Here is a 13,999-nt window from a genome sequence, read left to right as displayed (position 1 = left end):
TGTACAGGTATATGAACAATTATACTGTGTATTAATATTCAATATTCAGTGGATAGTGAAGAAGCAAAAACGGATAAATGTTTATACATATAAGAACTGTTTTATTAAAAAAATGTCAAACATGGAGAAACAAATATATTCAAATTCTCATTACATGGACTAGAGATAGACGATTCAAATAAATGTGTTAGTAAAGGAGACAAAAGGAGGATATTCATCAAGTTGAATTGATAATCACCCGAGTGCGAGTTCAGCTCTAAATTATGAGTATAATTTAAATTTACAATCTCTATAAAATGAGAAATGTTATCATATAATTAAAATAATTAAAATTAATGACAAGCTCCTGTATCATAAATGATAATTTTATATGATGCCAAAATATTTTTAACCACATTTTCCACTTAAAACAAAGTAAATTTATTACATGATACTGAAACTAAGAATAAGAACTTTGTTTTTAATGACTGTTTTATTTTTATTTTATTTTTTTAGCTTTTTAATTAGATAAAAGATTCTAGTTTTTATCAATGAAATTCCACATCGCCAGTCAAGAAAATTGATGTTCACTATTATGAAATATTTTATCATATTAAAATTGATGCAATATATATTTTTACTTTTTAAAATACATACTTGTTCCTTTTAAAATAATTAAGTAACCTCATTTTAGAAAATTAATCTATTTATAACTCTATCCTTTTATAAAAAAAATAGAATTATATATATATAACTACTATCATTATAGACACTTATTTTGTTTTTGTACAACTTTTAAATATTGTATGGTTAAGTTTTAAAACAAAAACAAAAACATGTATATAAGACCCTCACATGTAAATACTGCTATGGTGCACGTTTCCTTTATTATAATAAAAATAAAATAAAAAGATACAAAATAAAACAGTCTGTATATATAAATAAAAACAACCTATGAATGAAAGAAAACCTCCTACATAGTGTGCTGTACATAGTTATCTACATACAACCAGAAAAAAATATTTCAAAATTTACCCCAAATACTCTAATAATATATATATTAGAGGTGTTCCTATTTAAAGGAAGCTAATGCAGAGAAGAAGAAGTTATGTGTTTACAATGTTGTTTTTGTCAATCAGATACGATTTTACTCGAATTTATACAATATTTGTCGGCGATTTTCTGTATAAAGCTAGCGGTTGAACAAAATGAACATCGCTGTCATGAATAATAATGATAAAAATAAGTTTTTAGCTCGTTAAATTGGAGACTTTGGTGACTTGCATGGAAGGTTTGCAAAGTAATTTCTTATTTTCTTTCAAGTGGAAGGTGACTACGTCGGGCGTAGCTAGAAACCAACTATCCTAGTCGAAATTCTGCTTGCAAAAGTGGAAGGTGGCGGACCTCGGACCACCGCTAATTTGCACACCTGCCTCCAAATTGAAAAGCTACGAAAATTTCTTTTTCTAATTTGAAATTGCCGCCAACAGCGTGAACAGTTGAACTTATTATATAATAGTCTACTGACGTAATTGTACTACGTATTGATGACAAACAATATCCCTACGACTTTTGCCATTTGGGAAATCTAAACTACTTGTCTTAAGAGATTTTCGGCGATTAAATATTTCATACAATTGTTCTTTGACATCTTAGCTAAAAGCACAAGTCATAATGAACTACACAAGTATTCTTAATAAGCACTACTTCCTATGTGTAACTTCAAAACTTTTGGATAAATCGACGATCATTTAAGGTTTTTCTGGTCATATTTTTTGTAATCCAGAATAAAAAGTATTAAAAAAGAGTTCAATTAGTTATATATAACATAGTCGCGAGCTAGATAATAACAATGGCAAGTATTTCAGCATTTATTGGGTAGAACACAAATCTAGGGCGCTCACATAATGCAGCTTAACTGCATAAAAAACCATGTAAGGTGTCACAAGTTGAGCGCTCTTTCATCTCCAAGTCCCAATTAAGAACTCTGATCTGATATAAAAAAATCTTTACATTTCATAGTCTTAAACTAGCAAATTTGACATCAATTTCAGAACCAAGTCCTCATTTTCGGCCTCTTTTACCAGGCCACACTGTTCAGTTATTTTACGAATTGCAAATTGAAAAGGTAATTTATTTTTCACAATTCCGTCCAGGTACTCTGGGTCAATATAACTTATCAAACATTCCATATACATCTGAATTATTTTCATCATAGGACTGACCAGAGTTTTAGCTGGAAAAGAAGTCGCCTTTCCTTTTAACGTTTTGGATACATTACAAATAGAAGGCAGATATAACTACATTGGTTAGACGTATAAAGAGGGGCATGAGATATCCCTAAACATGTTTAACACTGCTGCATTTGTTGCACCTGCATGACCCAACTTGAGTCCGTAACCTTTGCTACATTTGTATATAGTCTTGTATTTATTTCATTTTTTAAATTTTGGTTCATTATATATATGTTTCAAGAAACAAAGATTGAACTTCTACCCCCTTTTTGTAGTTAAATGATTGCTCACTTAGAAGACAGCTTCAGGTATATCAATACACAGTTACAAGTTTAGTTTCGCATTATAGCCATGGTGAATTTTCTAAATATGAAAGTTTTTGTACAATTGAATTGATTTTTAGATAGTTGAATAATAATATAGCCTTCCTAGTGGGTTTATATGAACACTTAGATTGTTTTTAGCATATGTTTTATAAGCCATTTTTCAGTTTGAACGTCCATACGTTCCTATCCGTACCGCCATAGATTTAGAAATTTTGTATTGTTTTTCAACAAAGATTTGACGCTCGATCTTTTCAATTTTATGGAAAAAACAGCAGAAATGCATTTTTTTTACCTTTTGATAGATATATGTCTATGGTTTCAGGAAAGGTATCACTCTTATTGATTGAAATTTTCCTTTGGACCAAATTTTTGAGATCTTTGTGACATGTTCAACCCCCATTTTGCAATATTTGGTATCAAATAAATTCTGATTGTTGCCATGGTTAAACAAAAAAAAAGATTATATTTCACCATTATTACTATTGGAAATCAAATCTATGGACGATTCTCTTTCCATAAATATACACATGCATAACTCAAATAGTAAGCCTTATTTATTAGTAAGAAAGGGAAAGAGGGTGTTTAAAAATTATGAGTGTCAATTCTAAGTTTTTACCTATCTGTGAATTGACACCCCACTCTAGTGCATAATTTTCTCGTTGCGTTGAGTTGTTTCTTCTATTTGGTCGGGCTTCTGTTTCTTTGACATTTTCCTCATTTCCATTCTCAATTTTATCAAGGATTTACTATACTCAAAGATTTTTTAAAGACATGTACAGTTACATATATATGCTGTTTATGTCACTCCATTGCGGAAGCAACGTAAAGAAAGAGATGGACAGCAGATTTTAATGTGATTCTTGTAAATAACAGTTAAGATCAGTTAACAGAGAAAATAATGTCAAAAACAGTGAACACTTTAAGTATTAAGTAACAGAAAACAGGAATCTGAATTTCAAATAAACAGTTAACAACATTGCAAATTTTAACAAAATAGATTACAGACAGTGGGTCGAAAACAGTTAACAGTTTTTAAAATTTATCAGTCAAATAACAGTTTTAAACAAATTAAAACCTTGAAAAGGACAAAAACAGTTTAACATAAAAGGGTAACCCCCCCTCCCCCAACCTTAGATATTTGAACTTAATACTTTATTTTCTTTGAAAGGACGGTAAATAACTATTCTAAAATTAGCAAGTTGCCGTACAGTTGAAAACAAGTTGCCATACAGTAAATTTGTCAGCACGAGCAAGTTGCCGTACCCTAGACTTTATTTTTTATGGTCTATATTCTTTAAAATACATCTTTTTGACAACAAATTTCAGTAAATATGATGCCACACTATAATAATCTAAAACCGTGCCTGGAAAAATAATGAAAAACAGTTCAATATCTTGAGAATGGGGCGACAGAGGAGGATCGACCTCGAAATTTTCCGGTACTAAGTGGCAAGTTTTGGAGTATTACACAAAATCTTGTATTAATTTTGTACTTATCGGCCTAATAATTTAAAGAATTATATATCAGAAAATCATTTCTTAAGCGGGACCCTCATCAAATGAGTGGAAATGCTTTAAATTAATGAAATTCTTAACTTGTTTACTTTTTTTTTTCTATTTCTCTACGCTTCGTTAGTACCCAATTTCCGGTGGCGATGATACACAGTGTACAAGAAAGCCGGATTGTGATTCGCGTAGAAATCCACATCCGTTTGATATATATATATATATATATATATATATTCTTTATTCCAAAAGCAATACTGCTTATAGGTATCAAGTACGATAAATATTACATTAAATAAAATAAGCAACAAATATTACAATAAGGTAATTCATTAATATGCAATTAATACAATTAAAACCAAATGTAGGAGCATGATATTAATACGCATTATTTAACAATATTAGTTAAAGTATGACATACACATTCACTGATTACGAATTTTTTCGGCAATACATAAATACTTTCCAAAATTATTAAGTTCTTTTATAATACGAACAGATAACAATTGTAAGTTATAAGTACAAATATAAGTAAGAAGCAACTTGTTTTTTTTTTTCAAAATTCAGTGTTAGAGAGCGTGGGTAATATGGACATTTGTCGATAATTTCCAAGTGTCATTTTATCACCACGGTAGAAAACAGGAATTGCTTAAGAACTTGTTCAAGTAGAAGACTTCCCTCAATTCAATGATCTTGAGGGTTTATTAAGGTGTGTAATACATAGACCATCCTTCATTTAAACAGATAAAAAAATGGTCCAATGATGTCATGTTCTTTAGCTTTTGATATATCTAATTTATGAAATAAAAATTTTGTTTCATCAAGTTTGACAACAGATATGTTTAATCTAACATGGCTAGGAATATTTGATTACACATACTAAGCTGTAAAAAGAATATAAATTGTTATTTATAATTAATAAAAACACATTCCCAATTTTTAGAAAAAGTTTGAAGTTTATTTATTATTTCTAGAAAATTATACATTACTTCATTTGCAAATGTGATAGTACATGGGAAATGATTTTGTTGTTTAGTATAAAGATTTCTCTAAACTTTCTATGATCTTTTACATTTCTTTGGGTCTTTGTTTTCTTCTTTTTTAAGAAATAATCCATTTTTGACTTTTTCAAAAAACTGGATTTGATTTTTTGCTGCAAAATCTTATAAATTTACCTACAACCTCTCGTTAGAGATTCCTGTAACTTTGAGCGTTTTTAATGTCACCGTTCATCCTGGCACATATTATGATAACGAGGAACTTGATATATTACCTCTAGCAGAGGAGGATTAAGAGGGGACATGGGGCCCAAGACCCCCCCCCCCCCCCGTTTGCTCGGGGGAAATTTGGTTGATTATATAGGGAATTACCGAAGCATGACTGGAGCGGGTCCCTCTTAGGCAGTCAGTGGGCCCCCATTTTCTGGATCCGCCACTGTCTAGGACGGGTCAATATATGGAATATTCATTCTATACATAACAGCTAGAGTATTAACCACTAAGGTTGTTAGTATTCTGTGTAACGATATACACATATTCTACTTTGAACCCTTAAAATGTTCCATTTAAATAAGATTCTAATCCCAATACACGTAAACAAACAAGAGTCTAGGCCATATCATGGTAAGCTGAGAAATAAGGCATCACACTAAATCGTTAAAAAGAGTATGAGATTCACTAAAAATAAATCTTTGTATTAAAAATGTATCGACGTGTATATCTGGAAGTAAAACGTGCCTTTTAGCTATATTTTAACACATTTCTAATACACATGTAATGTTGTAACCCAGAAATCAGATTGTAATCGAAGAATGAACTACATAAAAGTAGGTCGAAATTAACCGAAAAAATGAGTTAAGGAATCATTTTAAGTCTTTGACACCTCAGGGATTTTTTTTTAAATTTACGTAATATAGTATTTGGAATTTCTTTCACGAGCTGTATCAGTTCTGAGAAGTATTACAATGCTCACGAAAATAACAAGAACGTTCCTCGAGATGGCTAAAATCATATTAGTGATTCAAAGCATGGATTTCATTTTAAGAGTAGCAAGTGTTGATACCGTCCACAAATTCGTAACATTTAATACTGCACTTATTCAGCAATTACCATTGATTGACCAGCGCAGAGATGCCCTTTCTCAACAGCTTACCAAGATAGATGCCGATGTTGTCTGTTTGCAAGAGGTATTTATTATATTATTTTATATTGCACTCGTTCTATTTGAGTAGTCAAAATGCGTTGACTGTATATTTCTATGTCATATACAGTCACTAACCTGATATCACTTTTCCTCATGAATATTTAAATAGAAATTGCCGAAATAATATTGAATTATTCATACGACCTCTTCAATCTGTCTTTGTTTCAAATGCATACAACGATGCGTGGAACGACTCAACATTGTTCCTTTTGCAATTATTGGAAAAACATATTTAATTTGTTAATATTTTTTGTTTGCAACCTATAAATCATTATGTTTTATGCTTATGGTTGATATTTAAGTCCATACTAAAACGATTTCGTTCACCATCGAGTGTTGGTTTCAACATGTAAATGTAATTTCATTGTGTTGTATATTTCTCCGCGAGCATGATATGAGGCCTTTTTAAAGGGTATCTCCCCCAATATTTAAATCAAATAAATAACCTTAACACATTGAACAACAATTGAAAATGTTTTTTTAGATTGCAGTATAAAGACAATAATAGTGCATTGACTTGACATATCAACGATATTAGGATTCGGCCCGAAACGGCGAAATAACTCGGCACAGCCTCGCATTTCCCCGTTTCTAGGCCTCATCCTTATAGCGTTGATATGTCAAGTCATTGCACTATTATTGTCTATATATCATAAACATGTTTCATGTGGTGGTTACTATTTTGCAGTTGTATATTAATGTTTTTTATAACAAAATACATACTAAAATATTGTACAAGTTAAAAGTGAATTTGGGTCAAATGTTGTACAAATTGTAATCTGTACAAGCACGTCAATTATATTTAAGTCAAAATACAATATATATATGCCATACTGAGAATCTATTCGATTTCATGACCTCCCCAATTCCATTTAATGATATCCTGAAATATTTCAGAACCTCACATAAATCAATTAAGGATAGGCCAAATAAAGTTGACCAATTTCGTATCTGAAATAGTGTTACCATTCAAAGCCCGCTTGAGCTAACACAGCCAAAGAATCGTTGAAAACCGTGAGCAACACATCTTTTTTCCAAATTTGTAGAAAAGGTCATTTCTCTGAGGGTAATTATCCCGAGCAATGACAGTGCACCATCCACGTGCCTGGTATCTACTTTCCAGGATCATAACAGTCACCAGACTGTTTCACTTATAATATCTTAGTTAACGATTAGATTAACTGGGATGCATATATTCACAATGTTACAGCCGTGTACTGAATATTACTTTGATATCACTCCTGTATAAACTTTTTAATACATTGTATTGTACGATACATTGTTGTGGTAGGAGTTATATAGTCCTTTGTAATGTTAATTTTTAAATGAACAATCCATTGGATGGCATGCAGTTTGAAAAGAAAAATTGTTGGCGTGACAAAAATGCCTGTAAAATGTATAGAACACATAAATTTTTCACTGCATTGAAAAATAAAATCCAAATATATGACAAAAAATGTATATAAAACTGATGTTTTTATAAAATATTGCAAAATACAGAGGCTACCGGCGTTAACATATTGAAGAGATGACACATCTTTTATACCTATACACATATATCTGTCATTGTTCATAAGTTTTGAATATTAAATTTTCTATTTTTATACCAAATACCTAACTGTATGTGAATTCATCACCAAATATTTTACTTTCCATATTTGATTATTTTAGTATGAAAAGCTGAACAAAATATCGGTTTTAGTAATAACCAATCCATTTACTTCTATTTATCTAAAAAAAGGTTTTGCTGGGTAGTGACGTAGAGAAGATTGTGAATGACTTAAAGACTGTATACCCACACTCTTATAGTAAACTTCATGGTCAGGATGGACAGATTACTACATATACTATAGCACAACCGCCATGCTATGGAATCCCTAGTGTTGTTAGAATAGTATGCATTATTATAAGATGCAATATACGAGGTCAATTAGAGGATATAGTTAACTGTGCAGACCAGACATGCAATGTATTTCCAACCATAAGCCAGGAATGTATATCTTGCCTAGGTCACGCATTTCCAAATTTCGGAAGAATATTTAGAGCGTGTTTTCGGTTTTCTACAACTTTTTTCAATCCTCAAGGTCTAATTTTGCTGAGTAAGAAACCAATGCGAAACACAATCCATCAACATTTCCAACCAAATAGAAAACAAATATTTTCGAAAGCGCTGATTTCAGCCGATGTGAGTATCATTAATTATAACATACCTAATACATCAATTTTGAAACAAACCATCGATGTAAACAGTAGAACAAATTACGATGTACTTTTTACTCAAATAATTTAAGGTCTGTGGATGTTTTTATTCGTAAAGATGATTGAGTGACTACTTGTATATAAAGCTTGGTAGCTTTTAAAGATAAAAAAAAAATAGATTTATTTTCATACGCCCGTCAAAATTTTGACGGGACGTATTATGGTATACAAATGTCCGGTGTCCGTCCGTCTGTCTGTCTGTCCGTCTGTCTGTCTGTCCCTCCGTCTGTCCCGCTGTCCGTCTGGCGTAAACATGTCGCACCGTAACTTGAGAACGACTTATCCAAATTTCATCAAACTTAAATAGTTGTTTCTTATGATAGTCAAATGATCTGTATACTTTTTGGTGAAAAAAAGATTTAAACTTTTTGAGTTACGGCACTTTGTTACTAAAACAGGGGTGTGTTTTTTCACATGTCACACCGTATCTCAAAAACGATTCTTGATTATGGCTTAAAACTTTAAAGACTTCTTAGTTATATTAATCTTAATATCTGTATGCTTTTTGGTGATGATTCAAAATTTCATTTTTGAGTTATTGAGTATTTTGTAAAAAAGGGGGAGGGTTTTTTTTACATGTCGCGCCATGTCTCAAAAACGATTTATGATTATTGCTTAAAACTTTACACATGTCTTTTTTATATTAATCTAAAGATCTGTATACTTTTTGGTGATGATTCAAAATTTCATTTTTGAGTTATTGAGTATTTTGTAAAAAAGGGGGAGGGTTTTTTTTACATGTTGTGCCGTTTCTCAAAAACAACTTATGATTATTGCTTAAAACTTTACACACTTCTTTGTTATATTAATCTAAAGATCTGTATACTTTTTGGTGATGAATCAAAATTTTTATTTTTGAGTTATTGAGTATTTTGTTAAACAAGGGGAGGGGTTTTTTTGCATGTCACGCCGTATCTCAAAAATAATTTATGATTTTTGCTTAAAACTTTACACACTTCTTTGTTATATTAATCTAAAGATCTGTATACTTTTTGGTTTTGATTCAAAATTTTATTTTAGTGATATTTAGTTTTTTGTTTTAAAAAAACAGGGTTGGGGGTTTCACATGTTCCGCCTGTCTAAAAAAAACAATATATGATTATTGCTTAAAACTTTCTCAGAAACTATTTATGATTATTGCATAAATCTTCCACACAAGACGTCGGTCGTATCATGCGCTCATGGCGCAGCTGTTTATTTACATTTACTCTCAGTGGAAAATCTAATATAAAAGTGTTTATCTAAAAATCAGAGATAAAAAGAAGTTCAAAGAATATATGCAAAGTAGTCACTATAGCTTATACTTTTTTAGTGGTTTATTTTTATGGATTGTTATTTGTATTATCTGGTTTTGGCCTGGTCTTATGTAAAAGTTGTTGTAAAAGTGTTTTTCAAAAAGAAAAAGAAATTCGAAAGAATCATGTACGTACAAAATCTAAAGCTCCTACATGGCTTTTTTCAGTAAAACTACTTCGCCTACTTCATTACTGAAAAAATTATCATGAATAATGACAACATTTCCATTTAAGATTGATTCTGTTGGCTCAGTTATATGTACACATCTGACACATGACCAATCTACAACTTATTTTGAACGTAAGTTGTTATTTTATTTTATACGAATCCACCACATTTGTTTGATTGTTATACAAGAAAACAGTGTGTGTATTTCTGAAGTTTCAGTATGTAATTTTTAATTCTAAGTTAAACTTTCATTTTCATTTTTCTTAATCTTAGTGCATTCTATAAATCTCTGTGTGCAAAATTTTGTCGAAAAATGGTTTGAATATAGTTTTGACGAGAACGGCTTGTTATAGAAGAGGGACGAAAGATACCAAAGGGACAGTCAAACTCATAAATCTAAAACAAACTGACAACGCCATGGCTAAAAATGAAAAAGACAAACAAACAACAGCACACATGACACAACATAGAAAACTAAAGAATAAACAACACGAACCCCACCAAAAACTAGGGGTGATCTCAGGTGCTCCAATAGAAATTGGTATTACTCTTCTGTGAATATGTATAATAGTCCCAGTTCTTTTAACTGAAGTAGAACCAAAAAAAATATAAAACATGTATTTGATACCAATGTGCTTTTGATTTTTTTTTATGTCATTTTGGCTCTGATTCTGACTCAGTGAGGTTTCTGGTGATACATATATTTAATTTATTATTTTAATCATTGTTACTTAATAAATTCATCATAGATACCAGGACTAAATTTTGTATATACACCAGACGTGCGATTCGTCTACAAAAGACTCATCAGTGACACTCGAATCCAATTTATATGCTCTGTATTGGCATTGTAATTTCGAATAAAATATTCTTCTATTCTATTCAATTCGATATTACGTTTTAATGTGTTGACACTAGAATACAAAGAAAACAAAACATTTGTTTGATAAGTTTAAATAAATCAATTCTTTCTTTATTTAAAATGTGTAAGAAAAAAGAACATAAACTGAATTCACATATGATAGCCTTTGTTTCAGCGATTACCAAAGATACATTTTCCAGTTGGGCTGAAGAAAACGCATCTGAAGTACAATATATCATAGACTCTAACACAAGCAAATCAAGATTCATAGTTATGGGAGACTTGAATAATGGACCAGCTATTCCCGATAAAAACATAGCAGCCCATTTTGAAGGTACATCTGAATGTTTTATTGGTTAAATTTCAGCGCTCAGCTTAATATATCTATAACAAATATCATAGAGGGTAAACTTTTACAGCTACTTTTATTGTACAATATTATATAGTTAAGAATGAGCAAGAACACGTCAAATAAGTGAAAATAATTTAAAATATCATGGAATATTTACTAAAATTAAAATAAAATCACAAAAAGAAAATTTTTGAAAAAAGAAAACATATTCCCCAAGCGCCTGTGATACAGTTATGTATTATAGGCATGGGTGAGGCAATAAAATGTAGATTGATTATTTTAGTCTAAAAGCTTGTCATGCTGATTTGGTATCAAAACTCAAAATTTGATAATGATCATTTTGACTCGATTTTTTTACAGGATCGTACAACAGATTGATAGGATCTGGTATGCAGTCGCCTTATGTGGATATGACAGGAAAACCAACGTTTGCTGCTTCCAGTGCAATCATTGATCATGTCATGCACAGAGGATATACTGCAGTTAACTCCAGGGTGTGTACAGGTTGGAAAATGACCAATTTTATTATACGGGTCTCCTTTTATTCTGATTTATTTTTGACGCATTTTATAATTCAAATACTAGTAGTTAGATTTTAATTTGAAAGATTTTTTTGCTCTTTTAGTTCTAGCTTTAATGCAGGGACAGAAAGTCCCTGTTAAATGTGACAGATTCTCATCACATGGCGTCAGCAGTTTGTTTACTTTTCACTTATTAATACCGGATCAGAAAGTTGTGAAAAAATTTGTATCATACTTGGCAGAAATGTCGAATGAAAGTCTTTTGAAACAATCTATTCTATATCTGCAGAATTATATTGGCTCTGATAAATGAATGACTGATTTTTTGTATTTTATAGGGTAATAACTTGAATATACCCCTTGATAATCCTAATGTCATAATGATTCGATTGTATACAATAAAATCGTAACAATTAAAGCATCTAATTCATTATGTCTTGTCGTTTTAGAGAATACTTGATAATGACAAACTCGTGGATGGAGACCGATTGTCGGATCATTATGGTGTTGAAGTATGGTTGAAATGAATACACAACACTACGTTAACAGCTGATATAATAAAAATATCTTTCAAGTTTTTTGTATATCGATGATCTTTTTCAAACTGATCTAGTATGTGATAATATTGAACCAAAACAGGACAGTACAGTACTATCATCATGTTCAGTGATCAATAACTACTACATACAATTTGGCCATTATTTTAAAGGTTAACAGGTTAAGACTCCATGCGTTTTCTACCTTTTTTTTTAAATATCTTGGCTTTCGCATTCTTATTCAGTACTGAGCATTCCTGAATAAAGTAGATTCAGAAAAGCACTTAGGACGTATGAAATTTGTATAGTGTTATTTTCATCAATCAAAAGAGCATCGAATGTATGCGACGAATATGACAATTTTATATAAAACGAAACAGCAGTGACTGGTTTTGATGTTCATTTCACTTTAGTCAATTGTACATCAACACAAGAGTGCTCTTAAATGAGTCGCATGATTTACTGATCATGATTGAATTTATGTTGAAAGAATTCGAGAAAAGGCTTATACTAGTTTTGCATTAAATATGATCCATGGAAATGAGGTATAGGTCAGATGAAACTCTGTCAGATGGACATGTACACTTTAAATCATTCCATGCACCAAATATAGTTTACATATTGTTGATAGATTCTAAGAAACCGACCTAACAAAGAAAACAAAACTCTGACCAATGCACAATGCATATAAGATCTTGATAAAAAGAAACCTATCAGACAACATGTACATCTTGCAATAACTCCATACATCACACGTGGTGAACCCATAGCTTTTAGAACCGGAGAAATGGGCATTACGAGGCTGTATAAAATCTTATCAAACACTAGGTTTTTTTCATTTTATTAATGGATATTTTTATAAAATCGAATTGCATATTTAAATGCTGCAACTCATACAAATTCTTCTTAAATAAAAAGAAAATGCATGTTTCAGCAATAGAATTTATCAACAGGTTGTGTGCATACCTATTGGCTCCAATTATGTTCCTGTACCGTTATGAATAAGTCAGTAAAAATCCGTCTAAATCATGATTAAGTGATCACTCAAAAATACTAACATTTACTGTGACGATATTTTTGCTTAAAATTATCAAGAATTATTTTTACTGCTTTAATCAACCAGAGGGAACTCACTCACTTGTTCCACGTTGACAGCTATCTTGGAATTCCGAAGATTTGGAAAAAAACTTTTTTAAGAATTTAATTTGATTGTAAAAGTGACGACCACAAAAATGTGCGCTTCTTAGCACTGAAAAATCAACCCGAGAAGGTTATAGGTGAAATACAAAAAAGCGCAAAATTGCAGGAATCAATATAAAAAAAGGATGTTGAAGGTAAATTTAAGATTTTGCATAAACAAAACTGATTTATTTCCTATAAAAGGTAGAAGAAAACAAAGACCCAGAGAAAAATGGAATGTTCAGGAAAATCTGTATCCTAAACAACAAAATCATTTCCCATCGATCTACAATGACATTTGCAAATAAAGTCATGAATGTATAATATTCCAGAGATAATAAATAAACTTAAAACTTTTTCTCACAAGTTGGTAACATGTCAACTAATTCTAGCAATTATGGATAACAATTTAATTTAAAAAAAAACAACATTACAACGCGAAACATGTGCAATCAAAAGTTTCTAGCCATATAAGGTTTAAACGAATGCATGTCGTTTCGTAACCTGGTCACTGCGAATCACAATCCGGGTTTCTTGATATGAAACAAAATATAACTTTTGGAAAGCTTCGGTCAATCA

The 13,999-nt window shown here is 30.9% G+C and overlaps 1 protein-coding gene across 3 annotated transcripts; it reads left to right on the top strand.

Annotated features, from left to right (window-relative positions):
• The first annotated feature begins 5,837 nt into the window (after positions 1 to 5,837).
• Positions 5,838 to 12,279, top strand: LOC143064235 (uncharacterized). Of its 3 annotated transcripts, none has more exons than XM_076236913.1 (6): positions 5,838 to 6,230; positions 7,989 to 8,432; positions 10,036 to 10,102; positions 11,008 to 11,166; positions 11,545 to 11,678; positions 12,155 to 12,279. In XM_076236913.1, the coding sequence occupies exons 1-6, from the start codon at positions 6,009 to 6,011 to the stop codon at positions 12,230 to 12,232; spliced, it is 1,104 nt and encodes a 367-aa protein (XP_076093028.1). In that variant the 5' UTR covers positions 5,838 to 6,008; the 3' UTR covers positions 12,233 to 12,279. The 3 variants fall into 3 exon arrangements, with proteins under 3 accessions (XP_076093028.1, XP_076093029.1, XP_076093030.1); XM_076236914.1 differs by having other exon boundaries at positions 11,545 to 11,688; XM_076236915.1 differs by lacking the exon at positions 7,989 to 8,432.
• Positions 12,280 to 13,999: the final 1,720 nt, after the last annotated feature.

Source organism: Mytilus galloprovincialis, chromosome 2 (genome assembly GCF_965363235.1).
Source record: "Mytilus galloprovincialis chromosome 2, xbMytGall1.hap1.1, whole genome shotgun sequence".
NCBI classification, from domain to species: Eukaryota; Metazoa; Mollusca; class Bivalvia; order Mytilida; family Mytilidae; genus Mytilus; species Mytilus galloprovincialis.
The sequence above is the reverse complement of the archived record's forward strand: the minus strand, read 5'-3'. Positions and strand labels throughout refer to the sequence as shown.